General features: G+C 49.7%; 1 protein-coding gene across 1 annotated transcript; it reads left to right on the forward strand.

The window, feature by feature from the left end:
* The first annotated feature begins 456 nt into the window (after window positions 1-456).
* Window positions 457-6,459, forward strand: LOC144612282 (thioredoxin-interacting protein-like). The gene is made up of 7 exons (XM_078431851.1): window positions 457-572; window positions 680-827; window positions 1,485-1,587; window positions 2,199-2,452; window positions 3,335-3,521; window positions 3,617-3,750; window positions 4,563-6,459. Exons 1-7 carry the CDS (start codon window positions 472-474, stop codon window positions 4,599-4,601), a joined length of 966 nt encoding a protein of 321 aa, XP_078287977.1. The 5' UTR covers window positions 457-471; the 3' UTR covers window positions 4,602-6,459.
* The last annotated feature ends 11,041 nt before the right edge of the window (window positions 6,460-17,500 follow it).

Consider the following 17,500-nt stretch of genomic DNA (forward strand, 5'->3'; position numbering starts at 1 on the left):
TTGCCCTGAGGGGTTAATTGCCCTGGGGGAGGGGATTTAAACTGTTTAATTGTCCTAGGAAAGGGTGGGCAGGTTGGGCAGGTTGGGCTAGTTGTCCTGAGGATGAGGGGGGTAATTGCCCTGGGGGGTGTGCGATTCAAGCTGGTTAATTGTCCTGGAAATGGGGGGAATTCAAGGAGGATGGAGATGGGGGATTCAAGGGGTTAAGTGTCCTGGAAAACGGTGGTCAAGGGGCTAATTGTCCTTGGGATGGGATATTCAAAGTGTTAATTGCCCCTGGTGAAGGGTGGGCAAGGGGCTAATTGCTAGTTGACACTAGTGAAGGGTGGGCAGAGGGTTAGTTGTCCTGGTGATGGGGGATTCAGGGTAGAGGATGGTTTGTTGCCCTGGTTCTGTGCTGAGTCGGGGCAGGGAGGCGAGTCGTTTGCCTGGTAAAGGGTGGTTGTTGTGAGCAGGGTGTTGTGGCCCCTGATGCTGATCATCTCCTTGCCTTTTGCAGATGCCAGTGGCTGCATGTTGCTCCAGTCGGGGGAAATGTACGAGTACAGCTTCACCTTCCAGTTGCCTAAAGGGTGAGCAGATCTTTTGTCCTCTCCGGGGCTGGCCGATGCTCTTTGTCCTCGTCACTAATTCCGCCTCGTTGGTGCCATGATCTCTAAAATGCTCCTTCCTCCGGCAGGCCTCTTCCCCCATCCTTTAAAGGGAAGTACGGAGGGGTGTGCTACCTGGTCAAGGCCTTTGTTGACCAGGAGGCACTGCCACCGCTGGAGACCAGCAAAGACTTTGAGGTGGTGGAGCCCATCGATGTCAACACACCAAACCTACTGGTGAGTGTCAGACGTCTCTCGCTCTCTCTCTCTCACTTTGGGCAGATGCACAATGCTGGAGTAATTCCCTAGTTCAGGCCGCATTTCTGGACAAAATGAATAGGTGGCGCGGCGGTAGAGTTGCTGCCTTACAGTGAATGCAGCGCCGGAGACTCGGGATCGATCCCGACTACGGGCGCCGTCTGTACGGAGTTTGTACATTCTCCCCGTGACCCGCGTGGGTTTTCTCCGTGATCTTCGGTTTCCTCCCACACTCCAAAGACGTACAGGTTTGTAGGTTAATTGACTGGGTAAATGTAAAAATTGTCCCTAGTGTGTGTAGGATAGTGTTAGTGTGCGGGGATCGCTGGGCGGTGCGGACACGGTGGGCCGAAAGGCCTGTTTCCGCACTGTATCTCTAAATCTAAAGAGTGGCCCTGATATCACCTGCCCATGTTCTCCAGTCTGAAGAAGGGTCTCGACCCGAAACGTCACCCATTCCTTCTCTCCTGAGATGCTGCCTGACCCGCTGAGTTACTCCAGCATTTTGTGAATAAATACCTTCGTCTTATCGATGGTCGTATCCAGCAACCTGCGATTCCTTTTCATTGTATTAAATGGGGTAGAGTTGGCTTGAGTGCGATGATATATCGACTTATGATTCTCCTGTTCTTTCAGTCCCCAGTTGGTGGCTCCAACAAGAAGAACTTGACCTGTTTCTTCCTTGCTGATGGCTACGTGTGCATCGCAGCCAAGATTGACCGGAAAGGCTATTGCCAAGGTAACTGTCGTATCCTGCCTTTCTTTACAGAATTACCCTGCTGTTCTGTTCACACGGAGTGGTGTGCTACCTGGTCAAGGCCTTCGTTGACCAGGAGGCACTGCCACTGCTGGAGACCAGCAAAGACCATCGATGTCAAATCCTCATGACTTACAAAGCCCTCCATAACCTGGCCCCATCCTACCTGACTGACCTCCTCCACAGACACACCCACCCGCAACCTAACCTCCTGTCTCCCCCCCCCCCCATCCGGACCAAACTCAGATCCTGGGGGGACAGGGCTTTCTCCATCGCTGCTCCCACCCTCTGGAACTCACTACCTCAGACCATCAGAGGTTCCTCCTCACTCACCACATTCAAAACATCACTTAGGACTCACCTGTTCAACACTGCCTCCAACCACTGACTGTCGCTTCTCCTTATCCTTCTTTATTTTGTTCGTTTATTTATTTATTTTTATGTTTTACTTACTCTGTAAAGCGTCTTTGAGTTTCCAGAAAAGCGCTATACAAATGAAATGTATTGTTGTTATTATTATTCTTCCCTCCCCACCTCCGACGCGAACGATTGCCCGTTGTCTAATCGATGCGCCTCTCTCTCCCCCCGAGCAGGCGATGAGATCTGCATCAACGCCCAGTTCCAGAACAACTGCTCGAGGATCATCGTGCCCAAGGCTGCCATCTTGGCCAAGCAGACCTACCTGGTGAACAACAGCACCAAGGTGGTGAAGGAGAAGCTGAGCTGTGTCCGAGGGAACCACATCATCTCGGGGATGTCGGACTCCTGGTGCAGCAAGTGCCTCCGCGTCCCCACCGTCAAGCCCTCAATCGACTGCAGCATCTTGCGCTTGGAGTACTCCCTGCTGGTGAGTGTGGTGTGAGGGAAGGGGTGGGGGGGGGGGAGAGCGGTCTCATGCTTGTCCTGATAGAGAGGGCAGCTTCAAGAGTATAAGAAGATAACTGCAGATGCTGGTACAAATCGAAGGTATTTATTCACAAAATGCTGGAGTAACTTAGCGGGTCAGGCAGCATCTCGGGAGAGAAGGAATGGGTGATGTTCTTCAGTCTGAAGAAGGGTCTCGACCCGAAACGTCACCCATTCCTTCTCTCCCGAGATGCTGCCTGACCTGCTGAGTTACTCCAGCATTTTGTGTTTGTCTTTGTTTTTTTTTAAAGTTTAGTTCTTAGCGATAGTGTGGAGACAAGCCCTTTGGCCCACAGAGTCTGGGCTGCCCAGCGATCACACGTACACTATAGTTCAATTCTACACACCAAAGGCAATTTTCAAAAGTGAATCAATCTACAAATCAGTCAGAGTTGTGAATCTGTGGAATTCTCTGCCTCAGAAGGCAGTGGAGGCCAATTCTCCGAATGCATTCAAGAGAGAGCTAGATAGAGCTCAAGGATAGCGGAGTCGGGGGGTATGGGGAGAAGGCAGGAACGGGGTACTGATTGAGGATGATCAGCCATGATCACATTGAATGGCGGTGCGTACAGGCACGAAGGGCCGAATGGCCTCCTCCTGCACCTCGTGTCTAAAGCTGCACATCTTTGCGATTCGATGTTGCGTTTTGGGATATATGACAATAAAACACTCTTGACTCTTGATGGGGAAGTGGCTTTGGTCTGAGATTGCCGGGGTCAGGGTGACTGAACGACAGGTTTGCTCTCTGGGCTAAACTACATCCCGCGTGTTTGGGACTGTCCGTAACTGACGGCTGGTGTTCCTCTCTCTCTCCCTCCTGTAGATTTACGTCCACATTCCCGGCAGCAAGAAGCTGATCCTGGACCTGCCGCTGGTGATCGGCACCATCCCGTACAGCGGCTTGGACAGCAGGTCGAGCAGCATGGCCAGCGACTGCAGCATGAACTCCAACAGCATGAGCTACAACAGCATGAGCTGGCCACACATGGCCTTCCCACAATCCATGTCCGGTAAGCCACCCCTTACCGCCTTGTCTCACTGTTCAACACGCGTCCACCTCCACCTCCCTCGCCCTAACCCGTCCGCCTCCTTTCTTGATCTCCAGATTCGTCCTTTAAGGATAACCACCGGATGGAGTGCCCTACCACCCCACTGCTGGACGAGAGTGATGGGGTCCCAGAGAGCCCCATCTTCATGAAGTCCCCCTTCGACTACTCCTTCCCACCTGTCTGCAACCTGGTAAGCATCACAATGGTCCCAGACATGTGCCCGTACAAGCTGATTTATTCACAAAATGCTGGAGTAACTCAGCAGGTCAGTGCTGCCTGACCTGCTGAGTTACTCCAGCATTTTGTGAATAAATCGATTTGTACCAGCATCTGCAGTTATTTTCTTATACTGCCCGTACAAGCTTGCGGGTTTACCCCCCCCTGTAAAACGGCCCCATTCCACAGTTTAAGAATAAGGGGTCGGCCATTTAGAACGGAGATGAGGAAAAACTTTTCCAGTCAGAGAGTTGTGAATTCTCTGAATGCATTCAAGAGAGAGCTAGATAGAGCTCTTGAGGATAGCAGAGTCAGGGGGTATGCAGGAACGGGGTACTGATTGAGAATGATCAGCCATGATCACATTGAATGGTGGTGCTGGCTCGAAGGGCCGAATGGCCTCCTCCTGCACCTATTGTCTAAACCGAAGATCTCGGAGAAAACCCACGCAGGTCACGGGGAGAACGTACAAACTCATACAGGCGGCGCCCGTAGTCGGGATGGAACCCGGGTCTCTGGCGCTGCATTCGCTGTAAGGCGGCAACTCTACCGCTGCGCTTTGAGGCAAAGATAAAGCCTTTGAAGCTCTGAAAGCAAACGAGCTTTTAGCCATTCCTCGAGATTGTTTAATTCCATGTTGGGTCCAGAATTAGTGCGAGACATTGGCTTGTTTCTGTGCTGGAAGCTAAAGCTAAACTCACGCACTCAGCTCTGTACTGCCGCACTTGAATCCGCTTGATCCTGGCAGGGATGTGACGAATTTCTCCCCTTTTTCTGTATCAACAGGTGGATGAGAATGGGAACAGCGAGATCCCTGTGCAGTGAGGTGTCGTACGGAGCGAGGACATATTTAAAGATATTATCTCGGACTCGCGTCTAAATTACGGTCGGCTGTCACGAGGTGCTTGTCGGGCAGAGCCCCTGAGGCGGAGGGCACTGCACAGTGCCAGTGAAGAGGGGAGGAGGTATCACTCCATGTATAAAGCCTTGACATTGACTCCAACAATCAGGCATTCGAATCACAGTTACGTCGCGATTCTCTGAAAGCGCTGAGTGTCGCGAGGAGCCCACACTGCTCGGTAGTCGCTCATCACGGGTGTTGCCAGCTACGTTTGGGGCCTCATTTAATCTAAGGTGTTTTTGTGGGGGGAAAAAATCAGTTTGCCTTAAAACTGACAGGTATTTTGTAAGCTGGCAGTGCCACGTTTTGGTGCAGGGCCACAGGGAAGCTGCCTGCTGGGCACGCAGTAGTCTGACAGTCACTGCAACCCTTCCCCAGCTGGGGCAGGACAAGCAGTTGAATCCAAACCCCCGGCTTGAAATGAGAATAAGGGACAATAATAATAATCCAAAGATTCTCTCTGAATGGTGTTCATTTTTAGATTTAGAGATACAGCGCGGAAACAGGCCCTTTGGCCCACCGGGTCCGCGCCGCCCAGCGATCCCCACACTATCCGACACACACACTAGGAACAATTTTTACATTTGCCCTGCCAATTAACCTACAAACCTGCACATCTTTGGAGTGTGGGATGAAACCGAAGATCTCGGGGAAAACCCACGCAGGTCACGGGGAGAACGTGCAAACTCCGTGCAGACGGCGCTCGTAGTCGGGATCGAACCCGAGACTCCGGCGCTGCATTTGCTGTAAGGCGGCAACTCTACCGCTGCGCCACCGTGCCACAGTGGGTCAATAATAAGGGGCAATAATAATAATCCAGATTCTCTCTGAATGGTGTTCAATTTTGAACTGCTGCAACCCACAGATGGATGTCCCCTTTTCCTCCCACACTCAAGATTGGCTTCAATATAATTTTAAATTGTCCCTAGTGTGTAGGGTGGTGTTAGTCTACAGGGACCGCTGGTTGGCGTGGACTCCGTGAGCCAAAAGGCCCTGTTTCCGCGCTGTGTCTGGACTCTAAAAGAGTGTGGACTGTATTTTGAAGTGAGATAGATGGAGCACCATTAGGGATAGAGGGAGCTAAAGGGGAAGCAAATGCCCCAGTGGTAAGAACATTGATTTCTCGAATTTCAAGTAACCTCTTTAAAAAGTGAAACCTGGATAGGTGAGGTTGCCTGACTCGCTGCGTGACTCCATGCATTTAGTGTACCTTGGTTCTGACACCAGCATTGGCAGCCCCTTGTTATCACGCACTGCTGCTGTGCTGCCTGTTTGTATTTTTCACTCCAGTGTGATCTCTGACCAGAAACCCACTCCTGCGTGCTACCCACTGTTGCAAGATTCCAGCTCCATCCTTCGGAGAAGCCTTAAGCTTCTGGCTGCAAATCGCTTGCTCAGTTATCCTCCCTCTCTCAGGAGCTCCACAAGCAAGCCCCTTTTTCGGTGCTGGGGGCTCTTTGCCGTGTTAACGAAGGTAGTGAAGGCGTTTTGATGCATGGGGCTGCTTTGTCCTGAAGTGTGCCTCCACTGTTTTGTACACGGTACACTGTTCCAGGTTCTCTCAGCCTGTGGTCTCTGGTCAGTCTCCTGATCCACTCGTGTTATGCAACTTTTGCTGTTGAAGTGTTATTTGTATTAAGATTTATTTAAACTACTTGGTTTTGTTTTTCTACACTCTGCTAGTATTGTGCACCTTGCCAAAGGTTATTTTGTATTTTTCTAAGAAGTCTTTTATTTTGTGCACTTAATGTTTTCAATAAAAGTTGAAATATTTTAAAGTAATCATTGGAGTTTGCTGCCGTGTCTTTTTTTATACATTTCTCAAGATAGTCAAGAGTGTTTTAATGTCATTTGCCCCAGAAAGAACAATGAAATGTTGTCCTTCTATCCAGAGATGCTGCCTGTCCCACTGAAATACTCCAGCATTTTGTGTCTATCTATATACTAAAACTATATAATAATCCAAAGATTCTCTCTGAATGGTGTTCAGTTTTGAACTTTTGTTCCTGAACAAGGGGTCACAGTTTAAGGATAAGGGGGAAGTCTTTTAGGACCGAGATGAGAAAGTTTTTTTTCACAGAGTGGTGAATCTGTGGAATTCTCTGCCACAGAAGGTAGTTGAGGCCAGTTCATTGGCTATATTTAAGAGGGAGTTAGATGTGGCCCTTGTGGCTAAAGGGATCAGGGGGTATGGAGAGAAGGCAGGTACGGGATACTGAGTTGGATGATCAGCCATGATCATATTTAATGGCGGTGCGTACAGGCTCGAAGGGCCGAATGGCCTACTCCTGCACCTATTTTCTATGTAACTACAGCCAAAACGGTACACGATAGCGCGACAATTTTAGGTCCACCTTACTCACCGTCGTCCCTTTGGTGCTAATGGAAGAAGTTTCATTGAAATCGGTGTTATATTTTTAAAGTTAGTCACATTTTAAAGTTTAAATCTATCTCCTAGGGGTTGGAGAGGAGAGGGTGCTGCACTAATGCAGGAGAGGTTTGGGCCCAACTTTGTCTAGTCTACAATAAAAATCTTACTTGCAGAAGCACAACAGAATATGTGAACCTAGTACACTGTAAATAACATAATAAATGAGATAAAAAGTTCAGTGTGTATATGTGCACATACACACATATGTGCACATGTCTGAAGAAGGGTCTCGACCCAAAACGTCACCCATCCCCTCTAGCTCTCTCTTGAATGTATTCAGAGAATCGGCCTCCACTCCCTTCTGAGGCAGAGAATTCCACAGATGCACAACTCTCTGACTGAAAACGTTTTTCCTCATCTCAGTTCTAAATGGCCGACCCCTTATTCTTAACCTGTGTGGCCCCTGGTTCTGGACTCCCCCAACATTGGGAACATGTTTCCTGCCTCAAACGTGTCCAACCAATTAATAATCTTATACGTTTCGATAAGATCCCCTCTCATCCTTCTAAATTCCAGAATATACAAGCCTAGTCGCTCCAGTCTTTCAACATACGACAGACCCGCCATTCCGGGAATTAACTTAGTAAACCTACGCTGAACGCCCTCAATAGCAAGAATATCCTTCTTGAAATTTGGAGACCAAAACTACGCACAGTACTCCAGGTGCGGTCTCACTAGGGCCCTGTACAACTGCAGAAGGACCTCTTTGCTCCTATACTCAACTCCTCTTGTTATGAAGGCCAACATTCCATTGGCTTTCTTCACTGCCTGCTGTGCCTGCATGCTTCCTTTCAGTGACTGATGCACTCGGACACCCAGATCTCGTCGTATCTCGTTTTGTTTGCCCTAGATTGGCATTATCTATTTCTACCGGCCTTTGCATCTTACAATTGGATGCTGGCATTGAGGATTATCAACACAACATCCCCATAGTAACTAATCTTGGGAGAATTGTGCTTAGCAGCCTGCGATGGTATTTCGGTCTCCTCTTGACTCTCAGTCTGAAGAAGGGTCTCGACCCGAAACGTCACCCATTCCTTCTCTCCAGAGATGCTGCCTGGCCCGCTGAGTTGCTCCAGCATTTTGGACAAGATGGGGAAGACACACATCTAGCTCCCTCACCCTGAACATAGGATCCCCCCAGGGTTGCGTCCTTAGCCCCCTACTGTACTCCCTGTACACACATGACTGTGTGGCCAGGTTCAACTCAAACTCCATCATCAAGTTTGCTGATGACACTGTGGTGGTGGGCCGGATCTCCGACAACGATGAGAAGGCCTACCCTACCGGGAGGAGGTGGCTGATCTGGCACTCTGGTGTCAGGACAATAGCCTCCTCTTGAATGTCACTAAAACTAAGGAGCTGATTGTGGACTTTAGAAGGGCTCAACATCCAAGGATGTACATGCCACTGGAGATAAATGGGTCTACTGTGGATAGGGTGAGCAGTTTTAAATACCTGGGAGTCCACATCACAGAGGATCTGACATGGACAACACACATTGCCGCACTGGTGGGTAAGGCAAAGCAGCGCCTTTACCACCTCAGACAGCTGAGGAAATTCAGAGTGTCTCTGAGGATCCTTCAGTGCTTCTACTCTGGGGCTGTAGAAAGCATCTTGTCCGGCAATATCTCAGTCTGGTTTGGGAACTGCTCTGCCCAGGACAGGATGGCCCTGCAGAGAGTAGTGCGTTCGGCTGAACGCACCATGGGAACTACACTCGTCCCCCTGCAGAACCTATACATCAGGAGGTGCAGATCCAGAGCCAGCAACATTATGGGGGACCCCTACCACCCCAGCAACGGACTGTTCCAGCTGTTACGGTCAGGCAAACGCCTCCGCTGTCACAGCAAAGAGGTCCTTCTGCAGTTGTACAGGGCCCTAGTGAGACCGCACCTGGAGTACTGTGTGCAGTTTTGGTCTCCAAATTTGAGGAAGGATATTCTTGCTATTGAGGGCGTGCAGCGTAGGTTTACTAGGTTAATTCCCGGAATGGCGGGACTGTCATATGTTGAAAGACTGGAGCGACTAGGCTTGTATACACTGGAATTTAGAAGGATGAGAGGGGATCTTATCGAAACGTATAAGATTATTAAGGGGTTGGACACGTTAGAGGCAGGAAACATGTTCCCAATGTTGGGGGAGTCCAGAACCAGAGGCCACACAGTTTGAGAATAAGGGCATTTAGAACGGAGATGAGGAGAAACTTTTTCAGTCAGAGAGTTGTGAATCTGTGGAATTCTCCTCGTCAGAAGGCAGTGGAGGCCAATTCTCTGAATGCATTCAAGAGAGAGCTAGATAGAGCTCTTAAGGATAGCGGAGTCAGGGGGTATGGGGAGAAGGCAGGAACGGGGTACTGATTGAGAATGGTCAGCCATGATCACATTTAATGGCGGTGCGTACAGGCTCGAAGGGCCGAATGGCCTCCTCCTGCACCTGTTGTCTATTGTCTATTGTTTTAGCACAATCCGCAGGAGTTGCCACTTTCATTTCACTGCACAACTTGTCCTTGTACGTGACAAATAAACTTGACTTGACTTATCTTTAGCAGTTTACATGGAAACGGGACCTTCGACCCACTGAATCCATGCTGACGGTGGAATACCTGTTCACGCTAGTTCTGCTTTCCCTTCTTGCTCGTCCACTCGATTTACGAGGGCCCAATTAACCTATAAACTTTTTACATGTGTGAGGAAACCAGAGGAATCTGGCATACAAACCACATCCAGACAGCACCTGAGGCTAGGCTTGAACCTTGGTCTCTGGCGCTGTGAGTCAACAACTTCAGACGTACTGTGTGGAAACCGCCCTTCAGTCTCCTCCATAGCCAGCATGAGGCTAATCGCAAATTGGAGGAACAGCGTCTCATATTTCGCTTGGCCAGCTTACAGCCCAATGTTATGAATTGATTTCTCTAACTTCAGGTAGCCCCAGCATTCCCCCACCCAAGTCACACCAACTTCTTGTTTTCACCCTACAAACAGCTAACAATGGCCTGTTTCCTTTATCATCCTTACTTACATAGAAAATAGGTGCAGGAGGAGGCCATTCGGCCCTTCGAGCCTGTACGCACCGCCATTCAATATGATCATGGCTGATCATCCAACTCAGTATCCTGTTGTGATATTGCTAGGACTACTTTGTTGGTCACAAGGACTACTTTGTATGCCTGTGTATATAAGTGATTGGTGTGATTAGGCGGCCACTCTGGATCCAGGCGGCCTTGGAATAAACAGCCTGGAGTTAAGCTCCACCATGATAACATCTTAAACATGTGTACACGTGGTCCGTCCAGAGTCACAACAAAGGTACAACAGGTACCGGACCACGAAGTACAACATATCCCATACCTGCCTTCTCTCCATACCCCCTGATCACTTTAACCACAAGGGCCACATCTAACTCCCTCTTAAATATAGCCAATGAACTAGCCTCAACTACCTTCTGTGGCAGAGAATTCCACAGATTCACCACTCTCTGTGTGAAAAAAAAAATTATCATCTCGGTCCTAAAAGACTTCCCCCTTATCCTTAAACTGTGACCCCTTGTTCTGGACTTCCCCAACATCGGGAACAATCTTCCCGCATCTAGCCTGTCCAACCCCTTAAGAATTTTATATGTTTCTATAAGATCCCCCCTCAATCTTCTAAATTCCAGCGAGTTCAAGCCGAGTCTATCCAGTCTTTCTTCATATGAAAGTCCTGCCATCCCAGGGATCAATCTGTACTCCCTCTATGGCAACTCCCCCTCGACTCCATCCTGTCCCTTTGCCTCCCCCTCAACTCCATCCAAGGACCCAAACAGTCTTTCCAGGTGAGACAGAGGTTCACCTGCACCTCCTCCAACCTCATCTATTGCATCCGCTGCTCTAGATGTCAACTTCGCTACATCGGCGAAACCAAACGCAGGCTCGGCGATCGCTTCGCTCAACACCTGCGCTCGGTCCGCCTTAACCAACCTGATCTCCTGGTGGCTGAGCACTTCAGCTCCCCCTCCCACTCCCAGTCTGACCTTTCTGTCATGGGCCTCCTCCAGTGCCATAGTGAGGCCCAGTGCAAATTGGAGGAACAGCATCTCATATTTCGCTTGGACAGCTTGCAGCCCAGCGGTATGAACATCGACTTCTCCAACTTTAGATAGTTCCTCTGTCCCTCTCTTCCCCTCCCCCTTCCCAGTTCTCCCACTGTCTTCCTGTCTCCACCTACATCCTATCTTTGTCCCGCCCCCCTCCCCTGACATCAGTCTGAAGAAGGGTCTCGACCCGAAACGTCACCCATTCCTTCTCTCCAGAGAGGCTGCCTGACCCGCTGAGTTACTCCAGCATTTTGTGTCGACCTTCTGTTATTTTTTTGCACATCTTTTATTCATTCTTTAGAAAGCTAATGGCTTGTTGGCCTTTATAATGAGTTTGGGAGCAACGAGGTTCTACTACAGTTGTGTGCAGTTTTGGTCTCATAATTTGAGGAAGGACATCCTTGCTATTGAGGCAGTGCAGCGTAGTTTCACGAGGTTAATCCCCGGGATGGTGGGACTATCATATGAGGAAAGATTGGAAAGGCTGGGCTTGTATACACTGGAGTTTAGAAGGATGAGAGGGGATCTTATAGAAACGTATAAAATTATTAAGGGATTGGACAAGCTAGAGGCAGGAAACATGTTCCCAGCGCGGAAACAGGCCCTTTCGGCCCACCGGGTCCGTGCCGCCCAGCGATCCCCGCACACTAAACACTATCCTACACCCACTAGGGACAATTTTAACATTTACCAAGCCGATTAACCTACAAACCCGCACGTCTTTGGGGCGTGGGAGCAAACCGAAGATCTCGGGGAAAACAGAGATGAAGGGCCGAATGGCCTACTCCTGCACCTATTTTCTATGTTTCTATGTTTCTATGCATATCTGGTTTCTGGGTTGCATATCTGGGTTGGGAGCCCACTTTAAATGTAATCGTTGAAGGCTATAAACATCGCAAAAATTCCTTCTAGAAGCAATGCCAAGAAAGCACACCAACACCTACTTTCTTAGAAAGCTTCGGACGTTTGGCATGTCCCCAGCGACTCTTGCCAACTTCTACAGATGCGCTGCGGAAAGCATTTTATCGGGATGCATCCCAGCCTAGTTTGGGAACAGCTCCATCCGATACAGGAAGAGCAAAATGGCAGAGAGTTGTGGACGCAGCCCGGACCGTCACGCACGCACAAACAAACCGACCTCCTTCCCACCGACTCCATCTACACCTCGCGCTGCCTCGGCAAGGCCAGCAGCCCGGACCGTCACGCACGCACAAACAAACCGACCTCCTTCCCACCGACTCCATCTACACCTCGCGCTGCCTCGGCAAGGCCAGCAGCACAATCAAGGCCCAGTCTCACCCCCGGTCACCCCCTCTTCTCCCCTCTCCCATCGGGGCAAGAGGTACAGAAGTGTGGAGACGCACACCTCCAGATTCAGGGGCAGTTTCTTCCCGGCTGTTATCAGGCAACTGAACCGTCCTCTCACCAACTAGGGAGCGGTCCTGACCTCCCGTCTACCTCATTGGAGACCCACACACTATCCTTAATGGACGTCACCAGCGATCCCCGCACACTAACACTATCCTACACACACTGGGGACAATTTACAATTACACCAAAGCCAATTAACCTACAAACCCGCACGTCTTTGGAGTGTGGGAGGAAACCGGAGCGCCCGGAGAAAACCCAGGCGGGTCACGGGGAGAACGTACAAACTCCGTACAGACGGGATGGAACCCGGGTCTCCGGCGCTGTGAGGCAGCAGTTCGACCCGCTGTGCCACCGTGACCGCCCTCTCGTACAAACATTTACAATTCAACCAGGACTTGAAGTTTTTACAGGACGGTTCCTTATGTTTATTTATCGTTCATAAGTTCTAGGAGCAGAATTAGGCCATTCGGCCCATCGGGTCGACTCCGCCATTCAATCACGGCTGGTCTATCCCTCCCTCCCAACTCCTGCCCATTTCTCCTGCATCCAACGCGTCAACTTCAAGAACTGACTGTTCACTTGCTCCCTAATATATCCCACCCCATTCTCCCGCCTTCTCCCCACAACCCCTGACACCCGCACTGATCAAGGATCTATCTATCTATCTCTGCCTTAACAATACCCACTGACTTGTGGCCTCCACAGCCGTCTGTGGCAAAGAATCCCACAGATTCACCACCCTCTGACGAAAGAAATTCCTCCTCATCTCCTACCGAAGGTCATTCAGGAGTCACATTTACACCGATGAGCCAAAACATTGCGACCACCTGCCTAATATGCTGTTGGTCCTCAGTGTGCAGCCAAAACAGCGTCGGACTCTACAAGACCCCTGAAGGTGTCCTGTGGAATCTGGCACCAAAACGTTAGCAGCAGATCTTTGAGCAGCCGTTTCACAAGCCTTGCCGTTTCAGACCCAGTCGTCTGGCCATGACAATTTGGCCCTTGTCAAAGTCGCTCAGGTCTTTACTCCTGCCCATTTCTCCTGCATCCAACACGTCAACTTCAAGAACTGACTGTTCACTTGCTGCCTAATATATCCCACCCCTTGACAGGTGCCATTGTAACAAGATAATCAATGTTATTCACGTCGCCTGTCTGTGGTCATAATGTTTTGGCTCATCGGTAGGGTGAATCTTTTACTGAGGGGAATCATGAACCAGATATGTTTAATACTGGGGCATTAGAAGTGGAGTGACGTATTAAAACATAGGTGGAGGGGCAGGTAGTGTGGAGAAAGCAGGGACTCTGCAGAAGGATAATAGACAACAGGTGCAGGAGGAGGCCATTTGGCCCTTCGAGCCTGTACGCACCGCCATTCACCGTGATCATGGCTGATCATTCTCAATCAGTACCCCGTTCCTGCCCTCTCCCCATACCCCCTGACTCCGCTATCCTTAAGAGCTCTATCTAGCTCTCTCTCTTGAATGCATTCAGAGAATCAGCCTCCACTGCTTTCTGAGGCAGAGAATTCCACAGATTCACAACTGAAAAAGTTATTCCTCATCTCCGTTCTAAATGGCCGGCCCCTTATTCTTAAACTGTGTGGCCCCTGGTTCTGGACTCCCCCAACATTGGAAACATGTTTCCTGCCTCTAACGTGTCCAACCCCTTAATAATCTTATACGTTTTGATAAGATCTCCTCTCATCCTTCTAAATTCCAGTGTATACAAGCCTAGTCGCTCCAGTCTTTCGTTAAATGTCAGTCCCGCCATCCCGGGAATTAACCTAGTAAACCTACGCTGCACGCCCTCAATAGCAAGAATATCCTTCCTCAAATTAGGAGACCAAAATTGCACACAGTACTCCAGGTGCGGTCTCACTAGGGCCCTGTACAAGTGCAAACTCCTTGCTCCTAAACTCAAATCCTCTCGCAATGAAGGCCAACATGCCATTAGACCTGATCTCCCGGTGGCTCAGCACTTCAACTCCCCCTCCCATTCCCAACAGCACCTCATATTTCGCTTGGGTAGCTTACACCCCAGCGGTATGAACATTGACTTCTCTAACTTCAAGTAGCCCTTGCATTCCCTCTCTCTCCATCCACTCCCCTATCCCAGTTCTCCCACCAGTCTAACTGTCTCCGACTACATTTTATCTCTGCCCCGCCAACGCTCCCCTGACTCTCAGTCTGAAGAAGGGTCTCGACCTGAAACGTCACCCATTCCTTCTCTCCAGACTATGCTGCCTGTCCCCATGAGTTACTCCAGCTTCAAAGTCGTCTTGTTGAGTCTCATTGACTGTAACTCGTTTTCACCTAGCCCACAGCTACCAACAGTCTCCTTTATCATCGTTACTTTTTTGCATATTTTTCACCCAGAGAGTTGTGAATGTGTGGGATTCTCTGCCACAGAGGGCAGTGGAGGCCGGTTCACTGGATGGATTTAAGAGAGAGTTAGATAGAGCTCTAGGGGCTAGTGGAATCAAGGGATATGGGGAGAAGGCAGGCACGGGTTACTGATTGTGGATGATCAGCCATGATCAGCATTGAGTATAGGAGCAAAGAGGTCCTTCTGCAACAACCCAATGAAACAAATTAGAACAGTTTTAAAACAGAATAAAGTGCAAGTAGATCTGTGCCGGTTCACTGTGCGATGTGACCATCCGGCTCAGCAGGACCGGTTCATAGCAGCTATGAAGCTGTTCCTGAGTCTGGAGGTGCGGGCGTAGAAGGCCTTGTATCGTCTGCCCGATGGTAGAAGTTCGAACAGACTGTTGCAGGGGTGTGAAGAGTCTTTGTGGCTTTTCTGAGGCATCGTATGTTGTAGGTGCCCTCCAAGGCTGGTAGCTGTGTTCCGATGGTCCTCTGAGCTCTACGGACTACCCGCTGAAGAGCTCTCCTCTCTGCCTCCGAGCAGTTGAGGTACCACACAGGGATGCCATGTGTTAGGATGCTCTCTATGGTGCAGCGGTAGAATGCAGTTTTAGTCTCCAAATTTGAGGAAGAATATTCTTGCTATTGAGGGCGTGCAGCGTAGGTTCACTAGGTTAATTCCCGGAATGGCGGGACTGTCATATGTTGAAAGACTGGAGCGACTAGGCTTGTATACACTGGAATTTAGAAGGATGAGAGGGGATCTTATCGAAACGTATAAAATTATTAAGGGGTTGGACACGTTAGAGGCAGGAAACATGTTCCCAATGTTGGGGGAGTCCAGAACCAGGGGCCACGGTTTAAGAATAAGGGGTCGGCCATTTAGAACAGAGATGAGGAAAAACTTTTTCAGTCAGAGAGTTGTGAATCTGTGGAATTCTCTGCCTCAGAAGGCAGTGGAGGCCAATTCTCTGAATACATTCAAGAGAGAGCGAGATAGAGCTCTTAAGGATAGCGGAGTCAGGGGGTATGGGGAGAAGGCAGGAATGGGATACTGATTAAGAATGATCAGCCATGATCACATTGAATGGCGGTGCGTACAGGCTCGAAGGGCCGAATGGCCTCCTCCTGCACCTATTTTCTATTGTCTATTGTCTATTGTCTATTGTCTATTGTCGTCAGCAGCTGTTGGTGTAGACCAGACTTCTTCAGTGTTCTCAGGTAGAACAGTCGTTGCTGGGCCTTCTTGACCAGCGCAGCGGTGTTATTGGACCATGTTAGCTCCTCCGAAATGTGAGTGCCCAGAAATTTGAAGCTGGACATCTTATTGCACAGAGACTCGAAGCAGAGACTGAGGATTGGGAAACATTTCGGCAGCTCCACATCTGCCGGGCTGGACTCTACGACACACGTTTACCCTTGGCAGCGGAGGCTGCTAGCTGTGTCCCCTCTGGCTCGTGTGTACAGTTCAGCTCCTGGTGCTGACAGATCTATTTATGCGCTGGAATTTGGCACGGGCCTATACAGTACTTCGAGAAGCACCATCGGTACAAAACCAGCTGTCGGACGGAATAAGATAGCGTAAATACCACACAAATCTAGCGCTTGTAATAGTAACGCCACCCGCTTTGTGAAGAACTAACACCAAGTAAGGTTAAAGTGCTTCCAAGTCACACAATAACAAGGGTGTTTACTCCTGAACGAACTGCAGATGCTGGTTTAAAACCGAAGGCTAGGGTTGCCAACAGTCCTGTATAAGCCGGGACATCTGTATTTTGGGCTAAATTGGTTTGTCCCGTATGGGATAGCCCAATGTTTCTATGTTTCTAATAGGACTCAGAGGTACAAATTGGCGTTCCACAGAGGCCGTTCCCTCCGTAACTCCCTGGTCCACTCGTCCCTTCCTACCCAAACCACCCCCATCCCCGCGCACTTTCCCCTGCAACCGCACGAGATGCAACACCTGTCCCTTTACCTCCCCCCTCAACTCAATAGACAATAGACGCAGGAGGAGGCCATTCGGCCCTTCGAGCCTGTACGCACCGCCATTCAATGTGATCATGGCTGATCATTCTCAACCAGTACCCCGTTCCTGCCTTCTCCCCATACCCCCTGACTCCGCTATCCTTAAGAGCTCTATCTAGCTCTCTCTTGAATGCATTCAGAGAATTGGCCTCCACTGCCTTCTGAGGCAGAGAATTCCACAGATTCACAACTGAATCTGACTGAAAAAGTTTTTCCTCATCTCTGTTCTAAAAGGCTTACTCCTTATTCTTAAACTGTGTGGCCCCTGGTTCTGGACTCCCCCAACATTGGGAACATGTTTCCTGCCTCTAATGTGTCCAACCCCTTAATAATCTTATACGTTTCGATAAGATCCCCTCTCATCCTTCTAAATTCCATTGTATACAAGACTCCATCCAAGGACCCAAACAGTCTTTCCAGGTGAGACAGGTTCACCTGCACCTCCTCCAACCTCATCTATTGTATCCGCTGCTCCAGATGTCAACTTCTTTACATCGGCGAAACCAAACGCAGGCTCGGCGATCGCTTCGCCCAACACCTGCGCTCGGTC

This window comes from Rhinoraja longicauda, chromosome 44, assembly GCF_053455715.1.
Source record: "Rhinoraja longicauda isolate Sanriku21f chromosome 44, sRhiLon1.1, whole genome shotgun sequence".
In the NCBI taxonomy this organism is placed as follows: domain Eukaryota; kingdom Metazoa; phylum Chordata; class Chondrichthyes; order Rajiformes; family Arhynchobatidae; genus Rhinoraja; species Rhinoraja longicauda.